Raw genomic sequence first — 19946 nt, 5'->3', positions numbered from 1 at the left:
AAAAGACTTTAAAATTTTTATGTGGATGACCTCTCTCAAAAGATAACCTTTAATATTTCACATGGTGTAAAGCACTATAGTGGCTGATTATGTCCGATGCTGGGAGGAGTATAAAGGAATGAAAATATTTCCACCTTCTACCACATCTTTTGATCCCTTTGAGAAAATTTTTAGTTGGAGACAGACACAATATCTTTGTTTATTTATTTATTTTTATGTGGTGCTGAGGATCAAACCCAGTGCTTCACATGTGCTAGGTAAGCACTCTACCACTGAGCCACAACCCCAACTCCAATGACACAGTATTTGATAATTAATTCCCACTATGTAAACGAATGCAGCACATTGGTAGTGAAAAATTCAGATGTATTTCTGTTTTGGTCCTAACCTAGCAAAAGTCTAGGTTACTGGGAACCTAGTCTGCTACTGGGAACAATGGTTTCTATTTCTACATTCTATTGTTTTACTGTTTATGGGGAAAATGTTGATTATTTAAATCTTAGCTAAATTACCTACAAATGCTGGGAGAGGATAGAAAAAGGGGATACCTGGGCAAGAGTAGGACCCAATGACCCGGAGAGCCAACGGAATATAGAGAAAGTCTCTAACAGGTTAAAGCCTTAGGCAAGGAAAACGAAGGCCCCAAGACAACCCAGGCCTGAGAGAAAAAGACAGGGGAAGGAAAGCTTTACTTCAGGGAAGAGGCATGAATGTTAGAAACACACAGGTGAAAAGGAACAAATTATTACAGCACAATAACAGTATCTTAAGGCTGGAAGAGGCCATAAATGTTACATGGCCAGGCCCACTCATGTGATATCTACATTACTTTGGAAAAACATAAAACCAAAAAAATTGCCTCTCTTGAAGAAAAGCTGTATCAATGAAATACATATCTATTTCAAAAGCTATATTAATAGAATACTATTAAAATGATTTTGGTGATAACACCTAAGTTTTTCTCATTTATAATAGGATATATTTACATTTGTAGAGTAATGGTTTGATCTGTGGTATAATTAAATTCATAAAATGGTACAGCAGTTTAATAAATGACTTTTTGCCCAAAGAAATTTTAAACTGAGCAAAATAAAATACTCAGATTTAACTGGACTGAATTTTTTGGTTTTCCTCCTGTAATGAGGATTGAACCTAAGACCTCACTCCACATGCTAGGAAAGCACTCTACCACTGAGTTATATCCCCAGCCCTTTTTGTTTCATTTTGAGAAAGGGTCTTGCTAAGTTGCACTGACAGGCCTTAAACTTGCAATCCTGCCTCAGCGTCCTAGTAGCTAGAATCATAGGAGTATGTCACTGAACCAGGCTTGGGCTGTGAAATTCTTTACCTGGCCTATCTCCTGTTTTTGTAAATGAAGTTTTGTTGGAACCCTGTCAAACTTTGTTTACATATTGACTATGGTTGTTTTTGTCCTGTAATGGTAAGGTTGAGTAGTGGTAACAGACAACATATGCCTACAAAGTCCTTTACAGAAAAAACTTACTGATCTATTGTTTCAAACAAGAGAATTAACATTAATTGGGTTCTTACTATGTACCAAGTACCATGCTAGAAGCTTTAATCAGTTATTTTTATTAGAGTCCTAAAAGAAGTCTATTTAAAACATCTTTTTGTCCTCAATTTATAAGCAAGAGAAATGATGGTCAAACAAGAATCCTGCTACAATTGGTGGTTCTGGAATTAAAAACCCAAGGCTGATCCTTTTTTTTTTTTGATGGTGCTGGGGATTGAACCAAAGGTCTTGTGCGTGCTAGGCAAACACTCTACCAACTGAGCTATATTCCCAGCCCGCTCAAGTCTGGTTCCCAAGTTCAATTTTTTATGGTAAAAAGTGTTTTTAAATGAAAAATTTTAAACTTTTTAACTTCAATTATTTGGAAGATATGGACAGTCATATCTCCTTCTGGTTCTGGAATGGTGGTATTGACAGACAATAAGATGATTCACAAAAATCCAGTTTGTATAATTCCTCACAGATGGTCACACTCATGCCAATCTGCCCCAGGAGCAGGCAGATGGTCCCCATCTGAATCATGACACTAAGCAGATGTCCACAGTCAGTGAGGATCCAGTTCAGTCACAGAGCAATCATCCTTATGAATGTAAGCCTAATCAAGTTCGGCAAGATCAGGAGTGCTGATATTTGTTACTACTTTATATTGCCCATTTTGTACAACTGGATGAGCCTGGTCTTATTTATTTATTAATATTTATTTGGTACTGTGGCTTGAATCCAGGGGTGGTTCACCACTGAGCTAAACCCCCAGTCCTTTTTAAAAAATTTTATTTTGAGACAGGGTCTAAGTTGCCAAGGCCAACCTCAAACTTGTGATCCTCCTGCCTCAGTCTCCTATTTCGTTGGGATTATAGATGTGTGCCACTGTGATCAGTTATTTTTTATTTTTAACTGATATACAAAACCACAAAAGATGTATACATTAAAGGGATAGCATGGAAGGTTTCGTACATATATTCAATGTAATGTTCAAATCTGGTTTAAGTTTTTTTTAAAATAAGTTTTTGATAGTGAAAACCCTCAAAATTCTTTCTTCTAGATTTTTGAAATATACAGCACCGAACTGTCAATAGTACATCAGAGCTCCTTCCATCTGCCTTTGGTCTTTTTTTTTTTTTTTTAAATCATATATTCTTTAGTTGTAGGTGGTCACAAACCTTTAATTAGTTTTTAATGCGGTGCTGAGGATCGAACCCAGTGCCTCACGTGTGCTAGGCGAGCGCTTTTCCTCTGAGCCACAACCCCAGCCCCTGCCTTTGGTCTTTTAGAGGATTAACGGCAATTTATTGCCTCAAGGTTGTTATGTAGCTCCCATTTCTACACTGTGGTCAATGGTAAACTGGTTCAAAGATCACTTTTAACGCAGTGGTTAAAAAGAATAGCGAGGTTCTTCTCAATTTCCAAAGTTAAAGAAGGTGGATAAATAGTTATTTCTCCTCAGAAGATCCTAAAAATGGCCTCCAAAATTGTATTTTAGGTGTCCACTGAGATCACCTACTGGTATGAGCAAGAATCTGGGCCTGGTGACACATGCCTGTAATCCCAATGGCTCAGAAGGCTGAGGCAGGAGGATTCCAAGTTCAAGGCCAGCCTCAGCAATTTAGTGAGGCCCTGAAAAAACTTAGGGGGGGCTTATTTCAAAATAAAAACAGGCTGGGAATATGTTTCAGTGGTTGAATGCCCCTGGGTTCAATCCCTGGTACCAAAACAAAACAACATCCCCCCCCACCCAAACAAAATCAAACCAAACCAACAACAAAGAATCTGGAGGCCAATGTTTTATAAACAGGGCCAATATCCAACATCGGATTTCAGAGCGGGCTAGCAGAGCAGCAAGCAAGTATATAATGCATAGCATGAACCACATTAATTTAATCAATGCTAAGATGCAGGAAAGTCTAATGGTTAAGAAGAATACAACCTGGATGAGAGTGTAGCTCAGTGGTAGAGTGTGTGATTTGTATGTATGAGGTGCTGGTTTCAATCTTTAACACTATTAAAAAAAAAAGAAAAAGAACATAGGCTTTCTGGATTTGTATCTCAGACCACTTACTGGTGTGTTACCTTGGGCAAGCTGCTTATCTCTGATTATTTTCTGATCTGTAAAATGGGGATCATTATTTATCATTCATGAGCTTGTTCTGAAGATTAAATAACTAGTCACATTAAACAGACACAAGACTAAATGGCATTTAGTGAGCTTTTGACAAATATGAACTACTATAATTTTGCAATGACTTCTGTTAACTATTTTTAAGAATCTTCTTAGCTATCATTTCCATATAATAAAATACTTTCAAAAAGGCTCTTTTCATAACAAAAGATCTCATTTACCTATTTTCTTTCTTTTAAAGTAGTTTGTTGCCAATGAGCAGGTATTAAATTTTTTCCAACTTTTATCATTCCATTTACATTGTTTTCAGAAAAGTATAATCTGTATCTATAAACCTATATAAATAATAGAGAGATGAAGAAATAGGTCATTTTCTTACCATTAAATGTTTGCTGTAAATGTGTAGGCAGAGCTGAATGGGAAAGTGTTGCTGTATGCTGAGCTCCTGGCTGTAAACCCTTTAGTAAATCTGAGAAGAAAACAGAATTTATCAGTGATCTTTCAACAAAGATTTAAGCTTTCTTAAAATCAAACCTAAAAATAGTTCAATTTATCTAATGTCATCAGAGCCCCAAATTCAAAGGCCTTCTAAAACTAGAATATATATATTTTTTAAAAGTTTACATATGTAAATGTAGATAAGTATATGCAAAGAACCTAACAAATTTGACTTCCATTTATAATTTCACTTAGAAGTGCAGTATAGAAGGTTCATTAGTACATTCTAAAACTGTAAATAAATTCCCAGAGTCCAGTAAGTTGACTTCTAGATGAAATCAACTATGCTTCTTTTTTAAAAAAACTGTATTCTCCCAGAATTCCAACTGGACTGCTCTCAGTCAGAATCAATGACCGAGGCTCCCTGTTCTCTCACACTAGACAGCCAAGGAAAAGAAAGGCCCCACTTACTCTGAGTGAGGCTATGGTGGAAAGCGGCTGAGGTAGATCCTGAGGTGGCTGTCACTCCAGCTGTGTCCGTTCCAAAGCCAAGTAGCTCCAAGGGAAACTGGAAGGGCATGGTCACTGGAACAAGGCCACCCAGCATCCCAAAAGGAGTCACATTTTGATTTGTTACAGACAAAGGTGATGTCATGAGAGTCAGAGGTGAGGCATTAGCCAATAATGATGCTCCTGCTGTGGACTGTGCAGAAACCAGGGGTCAAAATAGATAAGAAATAGAGCAGTCAACCTAAATTGATTTATTGTATTTAATATCCTCATGGATGCAAGACTGTGTCTTGTATCTGTTCTAATAAACTCTGTGAGAGAAAATAAGACTGAGGTGAAAATTACATTTTAAAGAGCTACCAATATTGATTTTGAAAATCTGCAAATTACATTTAGAATTTCTTTACAGAAATTCAGCTATTCACCACTTTAGACCCCCTCTTAACTGGTCTACATGATTCACTCTCCTAATCTAACTTCTACCCGTACATTTTCACTTCTTCACTTTTGCTCCAGGCCCACAGACATGAATCAGTATAGAAATAATTCCATGCAATTTCATATGGTTCAATCCTTAACACTACTAAAAAAACTCATCTTCTGGCTTGTCACCATCTCTCCTGGCATAATCTGTGCAACCGCTTGCTCTTGCCAGCCTCTAATCTATAGTCTTGACTTCCACGACAACACCTATAAAGAGATGAAGTCACCTGGATGTTCTTCCTCATCTTTAGCCTTACTTGCCCTTCCCCATGGGTAACTGACAACCACCTGGCCTGTGCCACAAATCCCACTTTGCAGAGCTTTCTTATTTCTGTATCTCCAGTATCACATTTTTTTCCATGTTTCCTCTGCTTCTTATATACAGACCTCAAATTCATATTTACAGTCACAGTTATTCTTGACTCTTCTCCAACTCCTAGTAACAATCTAACTTATTTGTCTTCCTTTTATTATAAAACTTGCTGAACTCACGGCTTTCTTTTCCACATCTAGTTTCTCCTTACCCTCTGAAAGCTGATGTCCACATCACTACTTTATTTAAGACTCCCTAAGGTAAAAGGTAAACTAGTGTTTTCATGCTCCTCCACCTGATCTTTGAGGTGCTATTTGTGAATAAAGGCATTTAGATAGAAATATGCTAACACTGATGAGCTTTCATGGAAAACTACATAAATATACCCCTTAAGCTAATTTATTTCTTTCAGGAATTTTGTATGTTGCAATTAAATGATTTTTCCCATTTTGACTTTTTTTCTTTTCTATATGTAATTAGCAACAAATATTTGATACTATCAAGTATGTGCCACTGAGTTTTCTTTTGCAGCCTTATTTTACAAAATATATACAGTTAAAAATACAAAATATATACAGTTAAAAACTTTATAGTTATAAATGCGGTCAAGAAAATGGAATTCTTTAAATTTTTTTAGTCAATAATAAATGTTAGCTATTATCAGTTTTATTTTGGATGTTATTTCTACCCCAAACCCCATTCTAATAAAAAGTGGTGGTATTATTACTTAGTCAAGTATAAGGAAAATATACACAATTTTTCTGTATGTGTATGGAACACTGCATGGATTTGTACACTTAAAGAGTTCATGCCACTGCTAGACAAAACGTGAAGAATGTTCTTTAGAAGTCTTTTACTTTGGTTATTGAACTTGTTCTTTTATTTCCTCCCCTTCTCTCATCTCCTTTGCTATTGTTGACATTTGTGGCCTCTTGTTTCAACTCTAATCCTGTGTATATTCGAGTTTGGTGATACGTCACACTGGTGCATCTGAAACTCACTGACCTGACGTGTCCCGAACTGGAATCTCCTTCTCCAGTCAGCCCCACCTCCTGCTAGCTGGGAAGTCTGCTCCTTTCTAGCCACTGAGGCTGGGAACCTTATTTTTCAGGCCTCATAAAATGAAGGATGAGATAAGCTCATAGTCAACAAACCCATTCTTTCTTTTTTACCAGAACCACTTCTTATTTTAGTACACATCTTCCTCAGTTTGCACTTGGACTTGACAGCTTTTTAAATTTGCCAGTTTTTTCCTCTACTGTGCCAACTACGATACAAAGAGGTGCATTTAAGAAAAAAATTACCAAGTTAGAGTTAATAATGTCTTAAAATGACTAGGACAAAAGCATATAAAAATTAGCAAGTCATTTCTTCATTTTAATCATAATTTTATGACAGAAGGCAATGACAAGGATGATATAGGTTGTGTGCTCAACTGGTGACCCCCAGTGAAAAACACTAAATCTAATAAGGAGAATCTTTTAAATTTTTTTCTGGGGGAGTCTAATTGAAGCACTAAAATGGATGGAAAATATAAATTAAGGCAAGTTCAAAACTAAATAACTTGAGTAATAGCAACAACCAAAAAAAACCATGCCATAACACTTTATACTTTCTAAGAATTTCCATACCCACCTTTGTTTATAAATCTAAACTGAAGCACCAGAAAATTTAAATGTTATGTGTGCAATTATCAACTTCTCTAAGATGGAGCTCTTTCAGAAGCGAGGAGTCTGCTGCTAACATTCATCATGAAGTAGGTGAACAGTTCAGACAATGACCCATAACCAGGGAAAATAAGAAGGGAAACCTTTTTCTTCCTATGGTGGGCATGAAACCTTTTTAAACCATGTTTTCTATTTTGGTATTTTTGTTCTATTTTGTATCTGTCCCCTATTCTCTATAGTACCTACAGTGATCTTTCAAAACATAAATTAGACCACACCACTCCTTTGATTAAGACTACTCTCCAATAGCATTCCTGCTACATACAGAATAAAATCCAAAAGTATTACTGTGGTGCACCCTGACAAAGTTCTCCATGATACAGTGAGGTCTCTTTCCCCCAACAGTCTAGGCCTTCAACCCAGGCTCTTTTCCCCCTTAATGTCTTCACACTGCAATTCCTTATCACCTGGACTTTACAAGACTATCTCCTGTTCATTTGATCCTTAGTTTAAATCTACCTCCTCAAAGAGGCTACTTCATTCTTTTTTCTGTTAGCACCTCTTTATTGGTGCTTTATTATTTTTTTCCACAGTACTTGTTATGTTTTTTTAAAAACTGTGTTTAACTCATCTTTCTACCTAAAATATATGCTCCATGAGAAAGGAACAGTGTTCCTCAATACCTACAAGAGTGCCTGGCACATAGTACATACTCAATCAACATTTACTGAATGAATAAGTGGGTTTTGGAATTATAAAGTAGCAATGACAGGATTCACAGAAAATCTGTATATTGAAGAGCAAGAAAGAACAGAAAATCTCTGAGTGGAACACTGTTAAACAGAAAGTAGGCAGAGGTAGCAACTTGAACCCAGAAAGATTTTAACTTATGTCCTTTGTTAAAGGGCCTGTCATTTTCACTGCAAATGAGTAGATAGCTTCAGATGCCTTTCAGACAGGAGGTGAATACTTCACAGGAAGTCTGCTTTCAGAGTAAAGTGCTAGGACAGATCTGGAGGCTATAAGGTAGCTGATGAGATTTCAATGGATGCTATGTCAATAAGAAAACCACCTTAGGTTCACAAAGGGTAGAAATGACCTTTCTTCAGTCAAAGCAGTAAGAGAAAAAAAATTAGATCAGATATGAAGGCAGGGACATTGGATTCTCCACATTATAAAGCCATTTGGGAAACAAAGAAAACAAGGAGGGAGTAGTTACTTGTCAGAAACACAAATTCTGGCATACAGATTTCTTGTTGGCAAACCAATTCTTTGTTAGACAGTATCTGGGTTCTTTGGAAATAAATGATCAAACACAGGAAGTTCTTTGGAGAAAATATAGAATGGATAGATTCTGCAGATGACAAAGGATGAAGAAGGCTTTAAACTTATACTCAAAGAAAAAGAAACAAGTAAAAAGATTTTTCTTTTTTAGCTCTAGGAACCACCCCCCAAAATTTATAAAGCAAGCAAATAAAACCACAATTATGATATTTAGCTCGAGAGAGACAATATTTACATAGTGAAGATTTTTGTGTGTGTGTGTAGTGCTGTTTGATTGAACCCACCAGGACCTTGTGCATGCGAGGCAAGTACTCTACCAACTGAGTTATCTCCCCAGCCCACATAGTCAAGAATTTAACCAAAAATTGTAATTATTCTTTGAGAAGAATAAGGCAGGTACGTATAAGAGAACTATGAGTCTCATTTTTCATAATAAAAAGATAAAAGATACTATAGTACTAAAATTGAGTTTTCTAATTACTACTGTTATTTAGAAATAAATATGTAGAAGAAAAATATTTAAAAGTGATGTTAAAAAGAAGGCTGTGGAGTAGGCAAATGTTATTTTTGAGAGAATTCTACTGATTCATTTGATCAAATTAAAAGTTAATTTTTAAAAAAAAGTGTCAACTTTTTAGCAAAGATAACACAAAAGCAATGAGGAATAATTCCCAGTCTTTACCTATAATTAAAAATTTAATTTGCAATCTCTAATAACAATTTTGTTGTCATTATTTCTTTTCCTTTCTTTTTCTTTTTCGCAATGCTGGGGATCATACCAAGGACCTTGCAGGATAGCCAACTAAACAACCCCTGAGCTACATACATACAAACCTCTTCTTTTTTGAGACAGGATCTCACAATGTTACCCATGCTGACCTTGAACTCCTGGACTCAAGTGATCCTTCTGCCTCAGGCTCCTAAGTAGCTGGAACTATAGGATCCTGCCACCTCCTGCTCAGCTTTAATTTCTTATTTTTGACTTAATTAAAATTATACAGATAAAACATCAGTTAATACTTCAATTACTGAAGTACCATTCAACTGAATTTGTTCTACATTAGAATTTTGGAAGTCATTGCTAAACCTACTTAAAGGACAGCATGATAACTTGGGTATTAAATAAGTATTGAACATAAACCCTCATATAGCAACGAACAGTAGGGTACCTCTACAAATAGCAAAGAGAAATCCTTACGTTACACATTCCTAGTCCACATATATAGGAGGCAGAACAAAGTTTTCAGAGTAATTTCTTAGATGATACAATTTCATAAAACAATAAAAGTAATGTTTTCAAAGAATATTTTAAAAACCTAAGACCTTGCACATCATGGTACATTTTTTAAAAAGCTGGTTATGAAACAGAATATTATGTCAAACAAACTTTCTTGAAGAGTAAAAATGATATTGAATGCAGCAATGAAATGTATGAATAATAAAGACTTCTCAAAAAGCCTAGGATAAATGAAACCAATATTCTTGGACTGAAAAAAAAAATCTGCCAGGTCTGAAATTAAGAGGTGTTACTATTTTAGGTGCAAAATTAATGAAAACTAGGCAAACCTGGCCATAGTCTAACAACACTTGGATTTCAAGGAAAAAAGAGAAAAATTTTACTAGCATTTAAGCAGAGAAAACAAATTACTCATAAAAGGGAATTTAAAAATCAATATGGCTTTAAACTTTTCAATAATCTTAACACTAACCAAGGGTCAGGGGAGCAATATTTAAAATTTTGGAATGAAACAGTTAATGACCCAAGAAGTACATATGCACTAAAGTGTGACAGCATAGAAAAATGAATGTGTATGCAAAAGCTACAGTAAAGGGCCATCTGTGCTACCCTTCACACAGATTCCTACGTAAGGCACTCCAGCTAATTTGAGAGGCGAGTTTAAGTTAAAACTCATGGCCAGGGAAAATGTGGCATAAAAGAACTATTGACACCATTTGACAGAAGAGAATTACATATAAATTACTATAAAAGTAATGTAAAAATTTAAAACCCGAGAAGATAAATGCTTAAAAAAAATAAAAAATAATACAAACGAATAAATTTGACTAAAAAATTTTAGGAGAAAAAGGAAGAGACAAGTGAATGTATGTTAAATTAATAAGCTACTACTTTTTAACTTTTTAAATAGAGTTCCAAATATGCACTTCAGTTGTATTTGTCAACAAATGTTAAGGTAAACATGATACTTTGCTAGAAAAAAAATCCACATCCTCCCAGAAAAACCTTATTCACATATGTGTCCATCACTGTGCTGTCAACACCAGGAATATTCCATGGCCATGCTGTAATCAGCCTATAATGAACAGTGTATTTATATTATAGTAAACTCATTAAAGTGACTAATTTTATCAGATGAACATCCAGAACATACATACCTGCACACTGGCTGTTACCACTGAAGACCCTGAGGCTGAAGATGGTCTATGTGGAGTAGACAACGGTTTAGTAGCACCCTGTGTTCCACTTCCTGTTCCCCCAGATAGACTAGTTCTATTAGTTCCGCTTGAGTTAAGGTTGCTACCTCTGCTGGCAGGTACATTCATTGCAATTCCACTCAAGCTGTTCTTCCCAACAGTTCCAGTGGATGATGAGTTTGTTAGTTTTGAAGGGGCCTGAAGATTTTTTGTAGATGGAAGGCCTGAAGTGCGATTAGAGGGCAATAAATTCAAGGTGGGAGACTGCCTGCTGATGTTGACTCCACTGGGCTGTTTATGAACTGGGTTGTTACTGGTGGAGTGGCAACTCTGGGCTACTAGTGCACTTGGACTGGAAGAACTTGGGGATACAGTAGGCTTGGGAGTGGGGTTGGACTTAGAAATAAGTTTAGTCGATACTGAAGGCTTAGCTGAAAGAGAGGGCTTGGGTGAAGCAGAAGGCTTGGGAGAGGGCAAGGGTTTGGGAGATGTAGCAGGTTTCGGAGATGCGGCAAGTTTTGGGGATGCAGCCATTGAAAAAGGAGATTTGAAACCCTGCGTGGAAATCTGTGACACCATAGCCTTGGCTAAATAGTTACTAGAGGTAGTGGTGCTCGGTGCTGTCCTAGAAACCAGGGGGTGGGACCCCTGAGAACCATTTCCAGGCGAGGGCGTAGATAAGGGAAGGCGGTATATAAGTGGCTTATCTGAAGTCTTAATGAGTGGGGATGAACAGGTAAGCTGGGGATTATTACTTAATTTCACCACTGGGTTGGTATGTGATTTACTAATGGTTGCTTGTAATGGAGACACATAGTTCTGTTGGACAGCTGAATGCTGGTGCACCTTTGTTACTTGTGTTAACGAAGAAGCTTCTTGGGCCTCAGATGTTCCCAGAGCATGAGAGGAGGCAGCAACTTGGGCTTGGGAAGAGGAGACATGAGTCTGCGAAGAGGAAGAAGCATGAATCTGGCTTGACCTTTGTAGTCCTTGCTGAAGTAGCCTGGCTGGCAAAGGTTCTAAGGAAACTTTAGGGTTCTGAATTGAAGAACCAGCAATAAGGCCTGAAGAGATGCCAGTATGAGCTAAATCCTGGGGTTTCTTTGGTACTGGCCCAGTGTGGCCAGCAATAAGACTCGATGAATGTGCAGTCTGAGTAGAATCTAGTTTTTTGGGAGTAGTCAGTGGCAGCTTACTCATGATACTTGCTAATTTTTCTTCTCTCAGTCCTGGACGAGGTTTTGTAGTTGGCATGTTTATTCTTGGACCAACTGTAGGGCCCTTATTCCCATTGTTGATGACAGCTAAAGCTTCAGAAACAAGATCTAGTGAAGGTGAGTGGTAAGAAAGGTCTTCGTCTAGGGAGTCGTCGAGGCAGATGGTTTCCTGGGCTGGTGTTGAGCTGGAGCTGGCCGAGGCAACAACAGAAGTGCTGGAGCTTGTGGAAGGACCACTGACTGAAGCCACCAAGGATGCAGGAGCTTTCTGGTCCTTTTTTGGGCTACACTCCTAACATAAGCAGCATTATATTGGAAAAAATACAAATAGTTTTTTAAAAATTAGAAAGTCAGTTTTTAAAGGACCAAGAAACTATCATGATGACTAAAAATAGTTTTTCTATTGGAAAATCTTGACAGACTGCCAAAATAAAAATAATTTTCAAGAAAACAGAGCTCCTGACTGAGCTGTCCTCACTAGACAAAGTATCTAATACACTGCACTGCCATACCCTTGACAGCCATTCTAAGACAACAGCTAAAAATGAGGTCAAAAGACTAATACATAGCAGTGACTGAGGAGCTCAATTTCTATAGCCCTTCTGCATCAGATCTTCAAATCCTACTCCAAATCCATCTGCTTATTTTTCTCTTTTTATTCTCCAGGAGAAGACTGTGTCTTTGTATTAAGACGTGACCCTTCTTTCTTTCTCTCCCTCTCTCTCTCTCTTTTTTTTGTGGTGTTGGGGATTGAATTCAGGGCCTTGTGCATGTGAGGCAAGCACCCTACCAACTAAGCTATATCCCCAGTCCAAGACTATTCTTCTTGTCTAGTAAGGTTTGCAAGAATGCTGATCCTCTGACTCTATACCCTTTGCCACAGCTATTCACAGACAGTACATAAGGAAAATGGAACATCAAATTGACAAAAAAGATGAATTTTTTGAGCATATTAAAATCATGTTTTCTAGTCATCTGGTACAAGTGATTACACGTTGTAATTTTTTCAACATATATTTACTGGGTGTCCATTATGAGCAATGACCTATGCTAAGAAAATAAGGGTATATGGATGGGGCTGGGGTTGTGGCTCAATGGTAGAGCGCTTGCCTAGCATGTGTGAGGCACTGGGTTTAATTCTCAGCACCACATAAAAATAAAGAAAGAAAGTAAGAAAAGAAGGTACATTAGAAGTTATAACTCTGAATGCCCAAGAGGATACTAATTTCTCAAAAAATTAACTTTCTTAATAATAAGACTAAATTATTACATAAGTCATTTCAAAGTCTCTTCAGTTTCTTAAAAACAAACAAACCCAAACTCCAACCCAGAGTATATAACAAATATTAGTGATTAATACAACCATAGCACTTACCTTAAGCATAGTGGGGAAAGAATGGAGAGGAAGGGTCTTTCCTATCACTTCCTAAGGTATTACAGTAAGTAAGCTGTTAAGAATGCTGTTATACTCGAATTTCCTTAGCATTTTTTTTCCCTAAACTTTTATTCTAAGACCCACAACTAAAAACCTTACTGCTTATCAGAAGTGCTGCACAAGATCACAAGTATCTGCTGAGGTGAATGGGCCAAGTACATAAGATAGTCAACTAATTAAGTGATTAGTAAAAATTCCATCATTTTAGCTGCTATTGCTTCTTTTCCCCCTTATGGTGCTGGGGACTGAATCTAGAGCCTCACAAATGCTAGCTCTATCATTGAGCTATCTTCCCAGTTCTAAATTCCCTCATTATAAAGAATATAGAATTGAGGTGGGGGAATGTATCAGAATAAGATTTAATGTGTTACCAGTAAAAATTTACTGTTTTAAATAATTCTTCAAAATTTAATAGTTTTATAAAAACATCAAACCTCATTAACTAACAGAATACTGTGTAGACTTATATTGGCAAGAGAAAAGTGTTCAGGATGCCCGAGTCAAAACATACGTTATTCCACTTTGAATAAATGCAAGGGTTGTTATGGTGGATGGAAAGAAATAAGGAAGAAAGATCCATAAGAAAGAGAAGGCAGATGTGGACCAGAAAGTTTTTTGCTTTTGTTTTCCCCTCTTAGAAGAAATTTCTGGTACACTTTTTCTCCTGCAAGTATTTCCTTAAATTATCTTCATAACTAAAAAAGGTATGAAGGGGATGGGGTGTAGCTCAGAGGTAAAGTGCTCGCCTGGCATATGTGAGGACCTGGTGCCTTCCCCAATGCTGCAGGGAAAAAGAAATCCCTTTTTCTTTAGGGGTGCAGTAGGAAAAATCTAAACTAGCAATAGCCTTTTCACTTTGGGAAAATGAAAAAAATAATTTCATCATAGAGAAAGCAAAACCAATTAGCCCTCCCTCCAATAATTTCCTCATATTATTCTAACACATCTTTATTAGAAATCTGATCAGTTTCTTACCCTATTATTTCATAATAATATTTCAATTGATGTATCAAAATTTAAACAAACCTTTATATAGGGCATTAAAAGATTAGTATTCTAATAAAAACAAAGGTATGTGTCAAAACAATAAGAAATTAGGTTAAAAATTATTAAACCTTATTAAGCCCCAAAAAGAAATTTAAAAAAAAATATTTATTTTTCAGCTATAGGTGGACACAACATCTCTATTTTATTTTTATGTGGTTCTGAGGATCGAACTCAGTGCCCCACGCATTGTAGGTGAGTGCTCTACCTCTGAGCCATAACCCCAGCCCTCCTCATAAGAAATTAAAAGAAAGAGAAGATCAACATTATTAAGGCCACAGGCTGACCTTCTGTCTGGCCATCACCTTACAAATAAACTCATCTATTCAGAGATAAAGTATATAGAGAAAACCCAGGGTATTTAAATTTCAAATGGCTGTATTTTGGGGGGGTGGGGTGGGGCCAATACTGGGGATTGAAGGCAAGAATACTCGACCATATCCCCATATCCCCAGCCCTATTTTGTATTTTGAGACAAAGTCTTACTGAGTTGCTTAGCACTCATTTTTTAAAAAATATTTTTAATTGTAAATGGATATAATACCTTTATTTTGTTTATTTATGGTTTTTTGTGTGGCGCTGGGGATTGAACCCAGGGCCTCACACATGCTAGGCAAGTGCTCTACCACTGAGCCCAACTCCCTAGCGCTTCACTTTTGCTGAGGCTCCTTTGAACTCCTGATCCTCCTGCCTTAGCCTCCCAAGATTTTTTTGGTGGTGTTGGGGACGGCACCAGGGCCTCTCCAAAGCCCAGCTCATGCTCTCTGGTGAAGTGCCACCTCCGCTCATGTTTGACATAATTTATAAGAAGTAAGCCTCTGAGGGCCTAGGATGAAAGCACATTATACCAGAGAGAATTTTTGCTTTTGCCAGTTGTCCTGGGTTATTACTAACCATATAATTTTAGCTATTCTGTCAGCTTAGAGTTTTCCCAGATTATGCAGGTCATATAAAACAAACTCCTAAACCAGGAAAAATTATAAAGACTCCCCCTACCCCCATTCTTGAATCCAAGCTAAGATAGAAAATGTTTCTAATTTCTGTTAATTGTAAATTTTTCTTCTGATTTTTTTTTTCTTTTTTTTTGAAAAAAAACCTAAAGATGCTATCTTGAGGGCCCAGCTTTAGGCAGGACTCATTCTAACTTCTGATCTGTACAAGCCTGAGAAAACCCCATCTGCTATATTCTGAGAAGAAACATAGAAAGAAACCATAGGTGATAGGTAGAAGTTCAGAAGGCAACCAAGATCTCAGGGATAGATGATCACCGAAGCAGCTTCTTATCTGTAGGTTTTGTTGCTGTTGTTGTTGGTTTGTTTTTGTTTTTGGTACTGGAAATTAACCCCTGAGGCTTAATCACTGAGCTATACTCCCAGCCTGTTTTTTTTTTTTTTTAATAAGGTCTTGCTAAAATGCTGAGACTAGCCTCAAATTTACAATCCTACTGCTTTAGTCTCCTGAGTTGCTGGGATTATAGACATATGCCACTATGCCCAGCTGCTCCTCCTTTCCTTTTGACTTCGGAATTTCTCTTATATATTTGCAACCTCATCTTTTTTATTTATTTATTTTTTTGTGGGAATCATTGGGCACTCTATCACTGAGCCGCAATCCCAGCTCTTTTTATTTTTTATTTTGAAACAGAGTCTCAGTAAGTTGCTTTGGCTGTTCTAAAATGTGCGATCCTCCTACTTAGTCTTCCAAGTTGACTGGATGACAGACATGGGCTACCACATCCAAATTGAAAGATATTTAAAAGCAGTATTTTATTCAGTATTTCTAAGAATTGTTAAGCTTTACGATTTAATTAGTATACGTAAATTCCTACTACTACATGGTCATCTGTTTTCCCAAATACAAAGGTTATAAGATTTTTACAAAGTTGAAAATAACCAGGCTGGGATTGGAGCTCAGTGGTAGAGTGCTTACTTAGCCCATGTGAGGTTCCTTAGCACCACAAATAAATGACTAAAATAAAGGTATTGTGTCTATCTACAAAAAGAAAAAGAAAAAGAAAAAAAAAGAAAAGAAACAACTAAAGGCTATTTCATTGATGATCTTCATTAAACACCATACATATTTTATATCTTAAAAATGTATTTCAACATTCAGTAATTATGACTATGATACTCACCTTTACTTTGGGTTTGGGTGCAGGAATCACCTTTTTCTTTGCCCTAAAAGATTAAAACAGAGGCCTTTCAGTAGTAGTTGTATCACTCACTAGGAAAGGAACACATATGAATCTTATAATTAAGCAAATTTCTCCCAATATTTGGAAAGCTCTTTGGATGAAGTAAAAAAAAATATATAAATACTTGGTCTATAAGAATATTCAGTAACACTTTTCCCAATTCAGATTAAACACAAGAAAATGCCAATTAGTAAAATATGAAATATAGATGATAAAGTTAAAGAAACAAATATAAATATATAAAATATAAGTTAAAACAGTTTAACAAAGCTGCCTAGGAAACTTACTTCAAAGAACTACTAAGAATTTACAGTTATTTGTAGGAAAACAGCTTCAAGAAACTTCACACTAAAATTGGACCATGATAAGGAACTGTAAATTGCATTTTACTTAAAAAAAAAAAAACTTACATCTTTCTATAAAGTTATTTTTTTAAATGTAAACATTCAAATAAAAAATGTAAAAACAACAAAAAAGAGCAGGATAAATACTATGGAACTTGGGAACCTTTGGAACTGCGTGAAAAGTTTAAAAATTAAAACAATCTTATGGGTTCCACAGAAGAAAGAACTCAAATGTTTTTGAATAATTAAATGAGTGACAAACTTAAATACTTCATCCCATCTGAGTGTTTTTATTTCATTACGGTAAAATGTCATCAATCAGACTAACACACATCTTGATTTAAACTGTGAATCTTTAGTTTCATAAAGGCAATGGTAATTTTCAAAGTTTTTTTGGTGAAGGCCATGAGAGCAAAAGTCTTCCTGCTTTCTTGTACAAAAATCAAACAAAACCCAAAACTAGCAATGATAATGAAGCTATTTTAACCTAGTGAAGGGAAATGGTGAGCACAGTGCTGTGTGCTTGCAGTTCTAGCTACTCAGAAGGCTGAGGCAGGAGAATTATTTGAGCTCAGGAGTTCCAGGACAGCCTGGAACTCAACTCAAAACAAATACTAAAACAAAAACTGAGGGAGAGAACCTACATAAACACCTTTAGAATTAAAACATGAGTCAAATAGTTTGTATTTGTTTTTTTGTTTAGGGTTGTTCCTTTTTTTTTTTTTTTTTTTTGGTTCTTTTTAGTTACACATGACAGTCGAATCTATTTTGATATATTTATACAAGCATGGAGTATATCTTATTCTAATTGGGAGTCCAGTCTTGTGGATGTACACGACAGAGAGATTCACTGTGATGTAATTATATATGTACATAAGTTATGTCAGATTCATTCCAAAGCCTTTCTTATTCCTATTCCCATTTGTCTAATCAACTTCTATCCTTTCCCTCCCCAACCACCTTTGTGTGTGTTAAGATCCACATATTTCTTTTTTGGGGGATTTACAAATTTCATTTAGCATGATAGTCTCCAGATCTATCAATTTACATCTTCCTTATGGTTGAATAATATTCCACTGATATGCCACAATTTCTTTATGGATTCATCTGTTAGTGGGCATCTACATTGCTTTCATAGCTTAGCTATTATGAATTGTGTTCCTAGAAACATTGACGTGGCTGTGTCACTGTAGTGTATGCTGATTTTAAATCCTTTGGATATATGCCAAGGAGTGAGATAACTGGATCAAATGGTGGTTCCATTTCTAAGCTTTTTAAATATATATTTTTAGTTATAGGTGGACCACAATACTTTTTATTATTTTTTATATCTTTATTTTATTTTTATGTGGTGCTGAGGATTGAACCCAGTGGCTCACACATGCTAGGTAAGCGTTCTACCTCTGAGCCACAACTCCATCCTGACCACAATATTTTATTTTTATGTGGTGCTGAGGATTGAACCCAGTCCCTCATGCATGGTGGGCAAGCGTTCTACCTCTGAGCCACAATTCCAGCCCCCATCTCTAAGTTTTTTGAGGAATCTCCATACTGTTTTACAGAATGCTTGCATAAATTTGCACTCCCACCAATGTATCAGTATTCTCTCTTCTCCACATCCTCACCAACATTTATTGTCACTTGTATTTTTTTTTTAAGATTTTTTTTAACATTTATTTTTTTAATTATAGGTGGACACAATAACTTTATTGTATTTTATGTGGTGCTGAGGATCAAACCCAGTGTCAGGCAAGCGCTCCGCCTCTGAGTCCTAGCCCCAACCCTGTCACTTGTATTCTTGATAACTGTCATTCCGGTTGGTGTGAGCTGAAATATCAGTGTAGTTTTAATTTGAATTTCTCTGATTGCTGGAGATATTGAACATTTTTTTCATATACTTGTGGACTGTATTTTTTTGAGAAGTATCTGTTTAATTCCTTTGTCCATTTATTGATTGGGTTATTTGGAGTTTTTTTGGTGCTAAGCTTTTTTAGTTCTTTGTGTATCTTGGAAATTAATATCTTATTGGAGGTGTGTGTGGCAAAGATTTTCTCCCATTCTCTAGGTTCTTTTTTCATGCTCTTGTTTCCTTTGCTGTGAAACAGCTTTTTAGTTTGATACCATCCCATTTATTGATTTAAAAATTTTTTTCTTATTTTAGTTGTACATGACACTAGACTCTATTTTGATACATTCCATTTTTGATTGTACATTTTGCGCTTCAGGAGTCTTACTGAGGAAGTTGGTTCCTAAGCTGACATGATGGAATGTTCGCCCTACATTTTTTTCTAGTATGTGCAGAGTTTCTGGTCTAATTCCTAAGTCTTTAATATACTTTGAATTTTGTGCAGGGTGAGAGATAGGGGTTAAATTTCATTCTACTACACATAGATTTCCAGTTTTGCAAGCACTATTTGTTGAAGGGGCTATCTTTTTTCCAATGTATGTTCTTGGTGCCTTTGTCTAGTATGAGATAGCTGTATTTATTTGGGTTTCTTCTATTCTAGATCATTGGTTTTCATGTCTATTTTGATGACAAAACCATGCCTGTTTTTACCAATACCAGCTCTGTAGTATAATTTAAGGTCTGGTATTGTGACACCTCCTGTTTTGCTTTTCTCACTAAGGATTGCTATGGCTATTCTGAGCCTCTTATTTTTCCAAATAAATTTCATGACCACTTTTTCTACTTTTAAAAATTCTTTTTTGTAGCTGTAGATGGACAGAATTCCTTTATTTTATTTTCTTATTTTTATTTGGTGCTAAGGATTGAACCTAGTGCCTCACACATGCTAGGTAAGTGTTCTGTCACTGAGCTATTGCCCCAGCCCTGCTTTTTCTATTTTTATGAAGAACATCATTGGAATTTTATTGGGAACTGCATTAAATTTGAATAGTGCCTTTGGTAGTATGGTCATTTTTTCAATATTAATT

The 19946-nt window shown here is 36.2% G+C and overlaps 1 protein-coding gene across 10 annotated transcripts in view; it reads right to left on the bottom strand.

The window, feature by feature from the left end:
- The window catches only part of Ubn2 (ubinuclein 2), a 95442-nt gene that overhangs the window by 23231 nt on the left and 52265 nt on the right, over positions 1 to 19946 (bottom strand). For 7 of the 10 annotated variants that reach the window (XR_013435444.1, XR_013435443.1, XM_078040613.1 and 4 more), the window contains exons 13-16: positions 16609 to 16651; positions 10740 to 12287; positions 4560 to 4791; positions 4030 to 4119 (exon numbers count right to left, since the gene is read on the bottom strand). Coding sequence is in view for 7 of the 10 variants with exons in the window: in XM_078040613.1 (XP_077896739.1) it covers positions 4030 to 4119; positions 4560 to 4791; positions 10740 to 12287; positions 16609 to 16651 (1913 nt within the window). In the remaining 3 variants the exon portion in view is untranslated. The other 3 variants (XR_013435445.1, XM_078040615.1, XM_078040619.1) reach the window with 3 other exon arrangements.

This window comes from Ictidomys tridecemlineatus, chromosome 2, assembly GCF_052094955.1.
Source record: "Ictidomys tridecemlineatus isolate mIctTri1 chromosome 2, mIctTri1.hap1, whole genome shotgun sequence".
In the NCBI taxonomy this organism is placed as follows: Eukaryota; Metazoa; Chordata; class Mammalia; order Rodentia; family Sciuridae; genus Ictidomys; species Ictidomys tridecemlineatus.
The sequence above is the reverse complement of the archived record's forward strand: the minus strand, read 5'-3'. Positions and strand labels throughout refer to the sequence as shown.